Source organism: Haliotis rufescens, unplaced genomic scaffold, assembly GCF_023055435.1.
Source record: "Haliotis rufescens isolate VD_foot unplaced genomic scaffold, xgHalRufe1.0.p SCAF_5, whole genome shotgun sequence".
In the NCBI taxonomy this organism is placed as follows: Eukaryota; Metazoa; Mollusca; class Gastropoda; order Lepetellida; family Haliotidae; genus Haliotis; species Haliotis rufescens.
Genome location: NW_025964223.1, coordinates 59,258,040 through 59,273,001, shown reverse-complemented (window position 1 = coordinate 59,273,001; position 14,962 = coordinate 59,258,040). Strand labels below are relative to the sequence as shown.

Sequence of the window (14,962 nt, the reverse complement as noted above, 5' to 3'; positions counted from 1 at the left end):
TCAGAGCCAGTGTGTTCTGAGCCAGTGTGTTCTAAGCCAGTGTATTCTAAGCCAGTGTATTCTGAGCCAGTGTATTCTAAGCCAGTGTATTCAGAGCCAGTGTATTCTGAGCCAGTGTATTCTGAGCCAGTGTGTTCTGAGCCAGTGTGTTCTGAGCCAGTGTATTCTGAGCCAGTGTGTTCAGAGCCAGTGTATTCTGAGCCAGTGTGTTCTGAGCCAGTGTATTCTGAGCCAGTGTATTCTGAGCCAGTGTATTCTGAGCCAGTGTATTCTGAGACAGTGTGTTCTGAGACAGTGTGTTCTGAGCCAGTGTATTCTGAGCCAGTGTATTCTGAGCCAGTGTATTCTGAGACAGTGTGTTCTGAGACAGTGTGTTCAGAGCCAGTGTATTCTGAGCCAGTGTGTTCTGAGCCAGTGTATTCTGTGCCAGTGTATTCTAAGCCAGTGTATTCTAAGACAGTGTATTCTGAGCCAGTGTGTTCTGAGCCAGTGTATTCTGTGCCAGTGTGTTCAGAGCCAGTGTGTTCTGAGCCAGTGTGTTCTAAGCCAGTGTATTCTAAGCCAGTGTATTCTGAGCCAGTGTATTCTAAGCCAGTGTATTCAGAGCCAGTGTATTCTGAGCCAGTGTGTTCTGAGCCAGTGTGTTCTGAGCCAGTGTATTCTGAGCCAGTGTGTTCAGAGCCAGTGTATTCTGAGCCAGTGTGTTCTGAGCCAGTGTATTCTGAGCCAGTGTATTCTGAGCCAGTGTATTCTGAGCCAGTGTATTCTGAGCCAGTGTATTCTAAGACAGTGTGTTCTGAGACAGTGTGTTCTGAGCCAGTGTATTCTGAGCCAGTGTATTCTGAGCCAGTGTATTCTGAGACAGTGTGTTCTGAGACAGTGTGTTCAGAGCCAGTGTATTCTGAGCCAGTGTGTTCTGAGCCAGTGTATTCTGTGCCAGTGTATTCTAAGCCAGTGTATTCTAAGACAGTGTATTCTGAGCCAGTGTGTTCTGAGCCAGTGTATTCTGTGCCAGTGTGTTCAGAGCCAGTGTGTTCTGAGCCAGTGTATTCTAAGCCAGTGTATTCTGAGCCAGTGTATTCTAAGCCAGTGTATTCAGAGCCAGTGTATTCTGAGCCAGTGTATTCTGAGCCAGTGTGTTCTGAGCCAGTGTGTTCTGGGCCAGTGTATTCTGAGCCAGTGTGTTCTGAGCCAGTGTGTTCTGAGCCAGTGTGTTCTGAGCCAGTGTATTCTGAGCCAGTGTATTCTGAGCCAGTGTATTCTGAGCCAGTGTATTCTGAGACAGTGTGTTCTGAGACAGTGTGTTCTGAGCCAGTGTATTCTGAGCCAGTGTATTCTGAGCCAGTGTATTCTGAGACAGTGTGTTCTGAGACAGTGTGTTCAGAGCCAGTGTATTCTGAGCCAGTGTGTTCTGAGCCAGTGTATTCTGTGCCAGTGTATTCTAAGCCAGTGTATTCTAAGACAGTGTATTCTGAGCCAGTGTGTTCTGAGCCAGTGTATTCTGTGCCAGTGTGTTCAGAGCCAGTGTGTTCTGAGCCAGTGTGTTCTAAGCCAGTGTATTCTAAGCCAGTGTATTCTGAGCCAGTGTATTCTAAGCCAGTGTATTCAGAGCCAGTGTATTCTGAGCCAGTGTATTCTGAGCCAGTGTGTTCTGAGCCAGTGTGTTCAGAGCCAGTGTGTTCTGAGCCAGGAATTCACTGGCCATTTTGAACGAGTACACAAACAAGTGAAACTGACGCAACTACAGATCATTATGCTAAATAACAGAGAAATTATATACTACTCAAAAGAAGTAAAACAACATCCATTCCTTTCATATTACTACAGTTACACACTTCACTACAGTCTTTAAGTAGTATACAGCAGGAGAAATCACTTAAATCAGTTGATTCCGGAAGTAAAATGAACAGATCCCCCTGATACCTCCACTACATCTTTACACCTGTGTGTGACAACCCTCACCTCTGTTTCATTGACAGACAGGAGGTACACCTTTACCCTGTGTTCCCCGGGGCGGAGCGCACGGCCAAGTTTGATGTTCAGCTGTAATAGGTATAGGATTAATTGCAATAAAAGCAGACCAAAACCTCACAATAAATTAAAAACATATAAACTAAAGCATATCTTATCGGTGTAAACATTACGATTCTTAAATGAATTAAATCTTTTAGTCAATTCCACTAATTGAATATCTCATCGACTGAAGAATTAAGACAGAATTGATGGATGTAAACTTCTAACGATGAAAATTCCATATAATTCCCTATCTTATGTGGATCACTTCTAAATGACATTCAAACCCTTGACTGAAGAATTATTGTTCAAACAGTTTCATCTCACAATCAAATCTGCAAGACTAAATAGGATATTTAACAGAATAAGCATTACGATTCAATTGAGTTTTGGCAGACAGGAAGTAAATACCTTTCCATCCTCCAAGAAAGAGAGCGTGTCGGTGAGCCGGATACTCTCAAACTCCTGATTGTTGGAGTACACACGGTACACCTTAAAGTTTTCCATGACAGTCCCCACATAAGGCTCCAGCTCCTTCTTGAATGCACCAAGAGTGATCCTCTTGTCCACGAACACAGTCAAACCTGTAGCAGATACAGTTACGCCTTCTTAGGAATATTATTTGTTAGCAGACTGTTAGCTGTTTAATGTCACACTCAGACATATTCCAGCTGAATGTAGGAGGCCTCTAAATATTCAACCAGACAATCCAGTGATTGATACAACAAGCAATGCCCCCCATGTTGTGCCATGATGACACAATCACCCAGTCACTGAGCCTGATAACTTGGTGAGTGAGTGAGTGAGAAATGGGCTTCACACATTGTACCCATGTTGGGATTCGAACCCGGGTCTTCGGCATGACGAGCGAATGCTTTAACCACTAGGCTACCCGACCGCCCCTCGATAACTTGGTTCCCATAGTCCACTACGACAAGCATATCTATTGAATGGACCTATTCAAACCCAAAATTCTCACTGCATTTGTAGTAAGGTAATTATGTGTCATATACTGCTCAAATCAAGTCTAAGAAGGACTTCTTTAATGACTACAGTTAATCTGTCGTGCCATGACAGATTAACTATAGTAATATGAAAGAATCGGGTGGTCCTAAACTTCTTTTGAGTAGTATATAATTATTCCTGAAAAGGGGCTGTCAATACATAAAGATCTCTGTGCTTCTTGTGTAGAGATTAAATTAGAGATTAAATTACATATGAGAACACACAAGGATTGTAAGTCCCCCATTACTGTTGTTCATTAACATTGGTAGGTTAATTTGGCAGGCAAGGAATAAAATTTAATCTATGTCTGGTAATCTAACAACGGGATGAACTCGTTTACTTAATGCAACATGATACACAATGCCATTTTGAAAATGGTCAAATGAAACAAATGTTAAATTTGGAATAACGCTTTCTTAGTAAAGTACAGATTTTAGTTCCATCCGGGATTCGAAATGTGGAATCCTTTGTGTGCTGGTGATTAGGTGCCTCACTCTAAGAGTGTGGGTTCGAATCCCAGATGGGATTCACCTCCCCACCTAAAAAAAAAAAAATAAGAAAAGAAAGTACTAGAATCTGTACTGTACTCAGAAAGTTTTATCCCAAATAAAACATTTGTTGCATGATAGGGGAAGATGGAAATACTGACTTCTTTGGTTGGTGTCTGGCAGGGGGTCGCTGGGCATGGCGGTGAAGTAGCGTGGAGGTTCGGCCTCCTCCTCCTCCATGGCCTCCTTCCCCGACATGCTGGACGTGATGCTGGAACACACACTGTCTGCCGTGTCGCCGATCTCCAGGTCCCAGTTCTCTTCACGCTTGAAGTCACTATCTTTGTCACCTGAGTCGCCATTTGGCGAGACTTGACACGGAGGCGACACCTGCTCGGGGTCACTGAAACTGTGCTCCACAGCCCCGGAGCCCTTATCACTGAACTGCTGAAGATCGTCTGGCGATGTGGACTGACCGTCATTGTTCGTGTAGTTCGTGGTGAGACTGAACTCCGCACTTGTGCTCGTATCCTGACTACTTGTACTGGGTCCAACGGGGCTGCTACTACGACCCTCGGACCCAGACTCCTGAGGAGAGATGTCACTGTTGTCTTGGCAACTATGATACACAGAAGGGTCACTATGGCAACCATGAATAGCCATGGCCCGCATTTTATGATCTATTCCATCCACAGGGTCACTGATACCCTCGTCGATATCAGGAGAGTCACTTGTGGCATCATTGCACATGGAGGAGGGGTCGGCCCGTAGTGTGAGCTGATGTCGACGCAGGAGACTCTGCTGGATAGATTTGACGTAGTCCTCCACATCCTCTGTGGGTGGAAAGAGAGGTTAGTGACACACTACACACACATTGGGAGGCACATCATTCAAAAGCTGATCCAATAATGTGTATCTACTACCTGGCAGTAGGCAACAGCAATGGAAAGGCAATACCAGGGAACATGCAGTAATGTAGGAGCATTTCAGTTGTATCAGAAATGGAGTGTAGGTAGACATTATCTATCGTAAAACTGAAAGGATGTGACATATTCAGGGATGAGAATGGAAATTTTCCATAATTTGGGGGTGTTTATGGGGGAAACCCATCAGATTTTAACATATATGTGGTCACTAAAATTCGCACGAATTCCTGGAAAAAATTCTCATCCCTGCCTATTGGGTACGAAAGACCTCTTTAGTGTTTCAGCTAGCCTGTGGTCCATAATTTGGGGGTGTTTAGGGGGGAAACCCATCAGATTTTAACATATATGTGGTCACTACAATTCACACAAATTCCCAGAAAAATTTCTCATCCCTGCCTATTGGGTACGAAAGACCTCTTTAGTGTTTCAGCTAGCCTGTGGACCTAGCTCATGCAGTGGATGAAACTTTCCACAATGCAGTCAGCATATTTCAGGAATTTGTTCAAATCTGGACCAAGAAACAAGTTGGTGATAGTGACAAAAATGCAAACAGGCATCACAGCCACCGTATCTTGTTTAGCCCCTTATCATGACCTTTCTGATCCAGAGTTTGCAACGGGAGGCTGGTTGTTTTGCCTGCCAGATGTCCTGATGGTTGACCTGTGTATGGAGCTCCTGGCTCCACTGTGTTGTTCTAGGTGTGCCCTGCCGTCTTCTAGTGCCGAGTATATCAGGATTCCACCTACCTAGTGATGTTTCGGTATAGATCCTTATACTGTTGTCATGTTTATTCAGCCTTGCTTGACATCGCTATAAGGATCTGTACCGAAACGTCGCCTTTACAGTAAATAAAGAAGTAGTTATCCATAAATTCCATCAACTTCTAAGTAATAACTTTCAAACAATCCACCTACCTGGAGTGGGGATGGTGACGTTTATGCGAATTGTGTTCTGATGTCGGTCCAGCAGCTGGTAGAACTTGGTCTTGAGGAATGGGGTGTACATGTCGTCCTCGTCGTGTGGGTACTGGATGTACACCTGGACAACAAACACAGACAAGTGTCAGCCATTGTACCACATCCCCATAGAGGTGAGTGAGGGAGTTTAACACTAGGTTTACAATAAACGTTTCATTAACTTGACTCTTGATGTGAACATAATTGTGTGTGAAGACTGGTTAAAAGTCATAATTTTTTTTAACATGAAAATTCAATGATGTGAATCGAACCTGCACCCTTACATATCGTGTAAAGTTTTGTAAGCCCCTGTTTTCCCACTGAGCAACTGGAGCAGATGATGAGAAGTTGTTACGTTCATCTGGTCATGACTCCAGCTTGTCCATGCTTGCACAAGGTTTTTCTCCCATACGCTTTGAACGAATTCCTCTTATACCGCGATACACTGTATTGTTTCACTATAAGGTATGTCCATGTTTTCTTATGTTTCTGGGATTTCTTGCATTGAGACAGTTCATAAGTTGGCTACAGCACGCCTCCTCAGTTTTGGTTGAAAATGGAAAACCTTTACCTCGGAAAAAGCCCTTGGGCCTCTGGCCCTCAGTCTCTCTGTCGCTCACAGTTTTACACTTTCAACCCAAACCTCAGAGGCGTGCTTTATCCTATATATCATGGCATGTCAGCTTTATGTGGGGGGGATGCCGATCTTGGATGTTGATCACAATGGAGAAGACCATCCTATAGACCATCCTACCCCCATGATATAGAAAATATACTACTTTAAAGAAGTTAACATAGTAAGAATCACTTGATTCACTGGTGCCGGGATAGCGATAAAGAGGTTTTGTTGTGTCCATTGCATTTCCCGAATTTGTAAACATTCTTTGCAGAGTGTACTGTGCTACATCGAGGGAGTGAGTGAGTGAGTGAGTGGGTGAGTGAATGAGTAAGTTGGGTTTATCGTCGCTTTTAACAGTATTCCAGTTATATCACGGCGTGTCCTCTTAATGTGAGAAGAAAGCCCGAAGTGATGCAGGTCTTAGACATTTACCACTTCTGTGAAACCCATGAGCACGGGTATGGTGCTGACAACATAGAAACATAATCGGGGTGAAACTTTTTCATGCATGGAATAGGATATTAGAGAAACTGGAAAAGGTTCAGAAGTATATATGCTCCGTAAGTGACTCCCACTCACCTTATTACTTTTGAAAAAGCCTTCAGCTTTTAGTGTTTTGTTTGGCACTGTGAGAGGTCTTAGGTCATTGTGGAATCTTTCCAAGACACAGGTCATCTCCGTTGACTCGAGTTCCAAGGTCTAGACATGTATGACAGAGCAAATTTAAGAATGGACTTTGTGTGAGTTCATTGGAGTATGAACCTGCATAGAGTGAACGACAGCACGTCATAATACATTTACATCAAGTACAAGACGACAAAATGGCCAACACGATAAATGTGATGGGAGAGATTTCTGAAGCTGTTAATGAACCTGTGGCAGTTACATGTTTCAGTCATCATTGATCAATTTACCGATCATTGAAAGGTGATTAAAGACATGTCATACCATCTGTCATACCAGACATAGACATGTATGACACAGCAAATTGATGAATAAAACACAGAGAATAAATTTGTAAAATACAAACTCATATAATTTTGAGTGAGAAAGAGAATATCATCTTATGCCACTGTCTGCTATTCCACTGTCACTACATGTAAACAAACTGTAGCTAGGACATAACAACACCAGTTTCAGCCTCAGAGAATGCAATAGAACGAAAGTGTAAAGCATCTCACCTGTGTGACGAGGTTCTTGAACTCGCTGACAGTCTGGACATGGTAGGCGCGTACGCTGACCGGAGGGTGGATCTCTCCCTGCTTGGAGTCCACCACATACACCTTCACGGTCACACCTACACACAGCAAACACAGGCGTCATCTCACTGATCAATTGGGAATTGGGAGTTTGGCTACTTCATTGCCATTGAATACCTTCAGTTCAGTGAAATGATGTTCAGTATTTATCAATATCCCAAATCAGCTAAAGGCACCAGTTCCCCACCAGACTGATCTGTATAGCAAGTTTAATCCAAAAATGTTCAACGGTTTTGGAGTTCTGCTTCAGAAACGGAAAACGGATGGAGGACAGATGGGTGGACATACTCCCATCTGTTCTTTAAAAACAGGTGGATAACAATATGTAATCAGCACTCACACAGCACACACACAGCATACATACACCCAGTATACACACCACACACACACAGCATACATACACCCAGTATACACACCACACACACACCCAGTATACACACCACACACACACAGCATACATACACCCAGTATACACAGCACACACACACAGCATACATACACACAGTATACACACCACACACACAGCATACATACACACACACCACAGCATACATACACCCAGTATACACACCACACACACAGCATACAAAAACCCAGTATACACACCACACACCACACACCACACACCACACACACAAACGTGCAGACATACCTCCTGGCTTGTACTCCTGGAACTTCTGGTCAGGTCGCTTGGTCTCCAGCAGGAGGTCGAAGTTGTAGCAGGACTTGACGCCTCCCAGAAGACAGCCCATGGAGCTGTCGTCCTCGCCATCGAATGACTTCTCCAGGGAGTCCGAGTACTCATCATACTTAACCAGGCGGCAGTCTGACAGAGCTATTACGTTGTCGATCTCGAACGACTGGAGACAAAGTTGTGCATTTATAAGGAACTTAATCTCATACCAAAAAGGGGAGGTAACCAGTGCAGTAAACAATGAGGCCTGGAAGTGGGACATTGTGAGATGAGGGGTTTTCAATATAACAATGGAGTGAGTGAGTGAGTATGGTTTTACGCCGCTTTTAGCAATATTCCAGCAATATCACGGCGGGGGACACCAGAAATGGGCTTCACACATTGTACCCATGTCGGGAATCGAACCCGGGTCTTGGGCGTGACGAGCTAACGCTTTAACCACTAGGCTACCCGACCGCCCCTATATAACAATGGAAATTTGTCTGCCAAATAATAGCAACTGGAAAGCCTCAAACTGAACAGTAGTGTCTGACATTTCACTACCAAATCAGTAATCATCCTGTAGCAGACCTTAGCTGATGCCCTAAAATGTTGACAGTGGAAAAAGTAGCTGTGCTTCAGAGAAAGTGGTGTAAATGTTATATTATTGTAAATAACAACATGATATTTGGTCATTTGTCTGATCAATGTTTTATCATAACAAGTCTACATAAGCGCTACATATGGCTAAACAAAATGTTTTTATGAGCAAAAATATGTGAATGAGTATCATCCTCCCAACAAACGCAAAAAACATCAAAATTGTGCGCCTGCATCAACATGCACATGCAAATTGTGAATCATGACCTTAAAGTTGAAAGGTCTTCATGAATATGCATTGAAAGATGCATTTTTTAAATTCAGAATAAATCATTTTTTACTGAACTTCATATGAAGCACAGTTACTTTCTTCTGTTAGTATATGTTGACAAATCAAATATCCCATGACTTTCAGTATCTGAAGTTACCATTACCTTGAAGGCCATTTCTGTGGCTTGTTTCAACGTCTTGTCTTTATGAACTTCAAACTTCGACTCCATCTTCTTTTTATTGCTTGGGTGAAAACAGTACAGCTTGATCTGGAAGACATGTACAATGCATCATGAAATAGGAAAGACAGAAATTAATTGTCTATCTTGCTTTCCCACCCACCTTTTGCAGGTGGACTGGTCTAAATTCCACCCACCAACACCTTGAAGATGGGCTTGTCTATCTCCCGCACCCCCTCACCTTGCAGATGGACTTGTCTATCTCCCTCACCCCCTCACCCCGCAGGTGGACCTGTCTATCTCCCTCACCCCCTTACCTTGCAGGTGGACTTGTCTACCTCCCTCACCCCCTTACCTTGCAGGTGGACCTGTCTATCTCCCTCACCCCCTTACCTTGCAGGTGGACTTGTCTACCTCCCTCACCCCCTTACCTTGCAGGTGGACTTGTCTATCTCCCTCACCCCCTCACTTGGCAGGTGGACTTGTCTATCTCCTTCACCCCCTCACCTTGCAGGTGGACCTGTCTATCTCCTTCACCCCCTCACCTTGCAGGTGGACTTGTCTATCTCCTTCACCCCCTCACTTGGCAGGTGAACTTGTCTACCTCCCTCACCCCCTTACCTTGCAGGTGAACTTGTCTACCTCCCTCACCCCCTTACCTTGCAGGTGGACTTGTCTATCTCCTTCACCCCCCTCACCTTGCAGGTGGACCTGTCTATCTCCCGCACCCCCTCACCTTGCAGGTGGACTTGTCTATCTCCCGCACCCCCTCACCTTGCAGGTGGACTTGTCTATCTCCCGCTGTTTTCTCTCTGCCTCTTCCTGCTCCTGTTGTTTCTGCAACGCCCTCTTCAGGTGTTTGGGGAAATCATCCGGCATCATGCACTCTGTCAAGAGAATGCAGAATGGTTGAATGCACACACATACCTAAGGCAGCATCCATGATCTAAGTATTTGGAATGATCAGCTTCAAAGTTGAACTAAAATATGATCTGATCTCACGGTTATAATAATACATATAACTGTAACACAGTAATTTAGAACGGCTCTTGCCAAATTTAGATGTATGTACTTGAAGGTATCTGTACATATAACAAAGTCAAAGACTATTTCAAGGCATGTATTATTTGTTAACTTGAAGATGAACATCATAATAGTCTGTGTCTAGTCAGTGATGTACATTTCATAATGGTCTGTGTCTAGTCAGTGATGTACATTTCATAATGGTCTGTGTCTAGTCAGTGATGTACATTTCATAATGGTCTGTGTCTAGTCAGTGATGTACATTTCATAATGGTCTGTGTCTAGTCAGTGATGTACATTTCATAATGGTCTGTGTCTAGTCAGTGATGTACATTTCATAATGGTCTGTGTCTAGTCAGTGATGTACATTTCATAATGGTCTGTGTCTAGTCAGTGATGTACATTTCATAATGGTCTGTGTCTAGTCAGTGATGTACATTTCAAAATGGCCTGTGTCTAGTCAGTGATGTACATTTCATAATGGTCTGTGTCTAGTCAGTGATGTACATTTCATAATGGTCTGTGTCTAGTCAGTGATGTACATTTCATAATGGTCTGTGTCTAGTCAGTGATGTACATTTCATAATGGTCTGTGTCAAGTCAGTGATGTACATTTCATAATGGTTTGTGTCTAGTCAGTGATGTACATTTCAAAATGGTCTGTGTCTAGTCAGTGATGTACATTTCATAATGGTCTGTGTCTAGTCAGTGATGTACATTTCATAATGGTCTGTGTCTAGTCAGTGATGTACATATCATAATGGTCTGTGTCTAGTCAGTGATCTACATTTCATAATGGTCTGTGTCAAGTCAGTGATGTACATTTCATAATGGTCTGTGTCTAGTCAGTGATGTACATATCATAATGGTCTGTGTCTAGTCAGTGATGTACATTTCATAATGGTCTGTGTCAAGTCAGTGATGTACATTTCATAATGGTCTGTGTCTAGTCAGTGATGTACATTTCATAATGGTCTGTGTCTAGTCAGTGATGTACATTTCATAATGGTCTGTGTCTAGTCAGTGATGTACATTTCATAATGGTCTGTGTCAAGTCAGTGATGTACATTTCATAATGGTCTGTGTCTAGTCAGTGATGTACATTTCATAATGGTCTGTGTCTAGTCAGTGATGTACATTTCATAATGGTCTGTGTCTAGTCAGTGATGTACATTTCATAATGGTCTGTGTCTAGTCAGTGATGTACATTTCATAATGGTCTGTGTCTAGTCAGTGATGTACATTTCATAATGGTCTGTGTCTAGTCAGTGATGTACATATCATAATGGTCTGTGTCTAGTCAGTGATGTACATTTCATAATGGTCTGTGTCAAGTCAGTGATGTACATTTCATAATGGTCTGTGTCAAGTCAGTGATGTACATTTCATAATGGTCTGTGTCTAGTCAGTGATGTACATTTCATAATGGTCTTTGTCTAGTCAGTGATGTACATTTCATAATGGTCTGTGTCTAGTCAGTGATGTACATTTCATTATAGTCTGTGTGTCTACAGCCAGTGCCGACAAAGTAAATATTCCGTCATTTTACAAATATTAGCATTGGCTGATGGATGCATCTCCTCTATCCTTTCAGTGTGACATCCACCTGACATCAAAACATCATGATGATAGAACAAAGGAGTTGAAAATGATATCAACTTGTCTTGATGATAATACTCCACACAAATGGAGTCTGGTATAAGCCGATTGCCAACAATTCAAGAATAAAACATATAAAGTGAATAACAATTAAGAAATAACTTGTAATCCGTACCTGCATTTCTGAGCTTGTCAATCTGTCTGTACATGAGCATGTAGGCATTTGTGGAGCTACAACAGAACAGAGTGAGTGAGTGAGTTGGGTTTAATGCTGCTTTTAACAGTATTCCAGTTATATCGCGGCATGTCAGCTGAATGTCGGAGGCATGTCAGCTATATGACGGCGGTCTGTAAATAATCGAGTCTGGAGCAGACAATCCAGTGATTGGCATCATGAGCATCGATCAGCGCAATTGGGATCCGATGACATGCATCAACCAAGTCAGCAAGCCTTACCACCCAATCCCATTAGTCGCCTCTTTCAACAAGCATAGTCGCCTTTTATGGCAAGCATGGGTTCCTGAAGACCTATTCTACTCCGGATCTTCACAGGTCCCCAATCACTGAAAAGAGTCCTTGTACAGAGTTATGTCCCTTGGGCATGAAAAAAAACCTATGCTTGTGGGTTGGAATCCTAGTCGTCCCAATTATTTCTAGGTTTGTCAGCACCATACCCATGCTTGCGGGTTTCACCAAAGTCTGAGACCTGCATCACTTCAAACTGTCCTCCCACGAAGCTGACACGCCATGATATAACTGGAATACTCACTCACTGAAGAGAGTGTGTTTAACATTGCTCTCAGCAATATTCGAATAAGACAACGGCTTCTATATTATCGAGTCTATTAACATAATAAAGTGGCCTCTTATGACCAGCATATGTTGGTATTCTACCTGGACTTCCCCTGTACTGAGAGGTCTGACTTGGCAGATTACCTTGCATAAGCAGAGGAGTAGAAGCCCCTCCCCAGGCTGGACCCTCCATAGGTCTTCCGGATATCATCATATGTTATCTGGAACAGAGGACCACCATCAACACCATCAACACTGCATCACCGACTGCTGGAGGTCGGGAAGAACAACACCATGTGACATAAACACCATCTTCCCAAGGGATGGGAGTTTACTGACTTTAAAAGTCCAGTTTCCACCCTTGCCGAACTAGGCTGGAATTTCTGGGCTCGATCGTAGTGCCATCAATGGCTATTATGAGTTATGTCCCTTCTATGTCCCTCCAACTGACCAATCAGATTCCACCTCACATATCACTTGCATTTTTCTTTAATAAATGGAGGCGTCCAGTCAAGATAATGTGATCTATAATCAAGATCTATATTGTCCTAAAACGGGTCTTACCTCACAAAGTGCATCAAATCACTTGAGCACTTTCATTAAAACATGAAAAAACTTGACGGTACACATGCTCTGCAAATCTTGTAATTGAACAAAATCGGCATGACAGCTGCCAAGTTGTTTATGAACCAGATATCGATTTCATTACAGGATTTTGATTGGACTATACATGGACTTGTTAGTCCAGCTATAGTATAGGTGAGGTGAAATGGGGTTTAACGTCATGTCCAAGATTATTGCACTTATATAGCAACGTGCATGTACGTGTGTGTGTTTGTGTGGCTGCTTGTACTAGTCTGGACTGATGCCGATTTATAGTGCTAGCTCACTGAGATACCATGCCGCAGTTTAACATGAATACCCCACTCAGACACAGTATACTGACTTCGAGCCGACCAGTCCTTGTTTTAGCCCCTTAATGCCAAGCACCAGACAGGGTAACAACAAGTACCATCTTTTAACGTCTTTTGGTATGACGCGGTTGGGGATTGAACCCCGGACCTTCCGCTCTCCGGGCGGACAATCTACCACTAGACCACGGAGGCGGTCCCAGCCATAGTATAACTCCAGAATTCCAGCCTAATTGGCCAAGGGGGGAAACTGGACTTTCAAAGGAGCAGCATAAACAATTATCAATTTATCTTTTTTCAACCTTCCATCTACAGCTTTATGAAACATGGCCATCATTTATATATATTTATCAATAGATAACTTTCTAAACTATTATTTTAACTTTGACATATATCAAGAGCAAGTGGGATCACTGTGGAGTTTGTGAAGTGAGGGAGGCGCTGTTTTGTACCAATATTCCATATAAGAGAGAGTGACCTTTGTTTGATGCTGAAGCCAGCACTACTCCATTCTAATCACAGAGGCCTCTAAATTGTGGTTGCAACCATCTACATCAGGGTATGGGGACACAAAATCAGCCACGTCACTGTAACTGTGGCTAAGTAACTGTGGCTAAGTAACTGTGACTAGTAACTGTGGCTAAGTAACTGTGGCTAGTAAGTGTGGCTTGTAACTGTGGTTAGTAACTGTGGCTAGTAACTTAGGCTTGTAACAGTGACTAGTAACTGTGGCTAAGTAACTGTGGCTTAGTAACTGTGGCTAAGTAACTGTGGCTAGTAACTGTGGCTTAGTAACTGTGGCTAAGTAACTGTGGCTAGTAACTGTGGCTTAGTAACTGTGGCTAAGTAACTGTGGCTAAGTAACTGTGGCTAGTAACTGGCTAAATAACTGTGGCTAAGTAACTGTGGCTAAGTAACTGTGGCTAGTAACTGTGGCTTGTAACAGTGACTAGTAACTGTGGCTAAGTAACTGTGGCTAAGTAACTGTGGCTAAGTAACTGTGGCTAGTAACAGTGGCTAAGTAACTGTGGCTAAGTAACTGTGGCTATGTAACTGTGGCTAGTAACAGTGGCTAAGTAACTGTGGCTAAGTTACTGTGGCTAAGTAACTGTGGCTAGTAACTGTGGCTTGTAACAGTGGCTAAGTAACTGTGGCTAAGTAACTGTGGCTAAGTAACTGTGGCTAAGTAACAGTGGCTAAGTAACTGTGGCTAAGTAACTGTGGCAAAGTAACTGTGGCTAAGTAACAGTGGCTAAGTAACTGTGGCTAAGTAACTGTGGCTAAGTAACTGTGGCTAAGTAACTGTGGCTAAGTAACTGTGGCTAAGTAACTGTGGCTATGTAACTGTGGCTAGTAACTGTGGCTAAGTAACTGTGGCTAAGTAACTGTGGCTTGTAACTGTGGCTAGTAACAGTGGTTAGTAACTGTGGCTAGTAACTGTGGCTTGTAACAGTGACTAGTAACTGTGGCTAAGTAACTGTGGCTAGTAACAGCGGTTAGAAACAGTGGCTAAGTAACTGTGGCTAAGTAACTGTGGCTAAGTAACAGTGACTAAGTAACTGTGGCTAGTAACAGTGGCTTGTAACAGTGACTAGTAACAGTGGCTAAGTAACTGTGGCTAAGTAACAGTGGCTAAGTAACTGTGGCTA

General features: G+C 43.1%; 1 protein-coding gene across 3 annotated transcripts in view; it reads right to left on the bottom strand.

The window, feature by feature from the left end:
• The window catches only part of LOC124140326 (ubiquitin carboxyl-terminal hydrolase 47-like), a 63,345-nt gene that overhangs the window by 22,722 nt on the left and 25,661 nt on the right, over positions 1 to 14,962 (bottom strand). For all 3 annotated transcript variants that reach the window (XR_007218286.1, XM_048383717.1, XM_048383718.1), the window contains 11 exons: positions 12,547 to 12,623; positions 11,786 to 11,841; positions 9,763 to 9,875; positions 8,974 to 9,078; positions 7,919 to 8,126; positions 7,189 to 7,304; positions 6,587 to 6,706; positions 5,347 to 5,470; positions 3,668 to 4,339; positions 2,425 to 2,597; positions 1,963 to 2,043 (listed from right to left, as the gene is read on the bottom strand). Coding sequence is in view for 2 of the 3 variants with exons in the window: in XM_048383717.1 (XP_048239674.1) it covers positions 1,963 to 2,043; positions 2,425 to 2,597; positions 3,668 to 4,339; positions 5,347 to 5,470; positions 6,587 to 6,706; positions 7,189 to 7,304; positions 7,919 to 8,126; positions 8,974 to 9,078; positions 9,763 to 9,875; positions 11,786 to 11,841; positions 12,547 to 12,623 (1,845 nt within the window). In the remaining variant the exon portion in view is untranslated. The remainder of the gene's footprint in view (positions 1 to 1,962; positions 2,044 to 2,424; positions 2,598 to 3,667; positions 4,340 to 5,346; positions 5,471 to 6,586; positions 6,707 to 7,188; positions 7,305 to 7,918; positions 8,127 to 8,973; positions 9,079 to 9,762; positions 9,876 to 11,785; positions 11,842 to 12,546; positions 12,624 to 14,962) is intronic.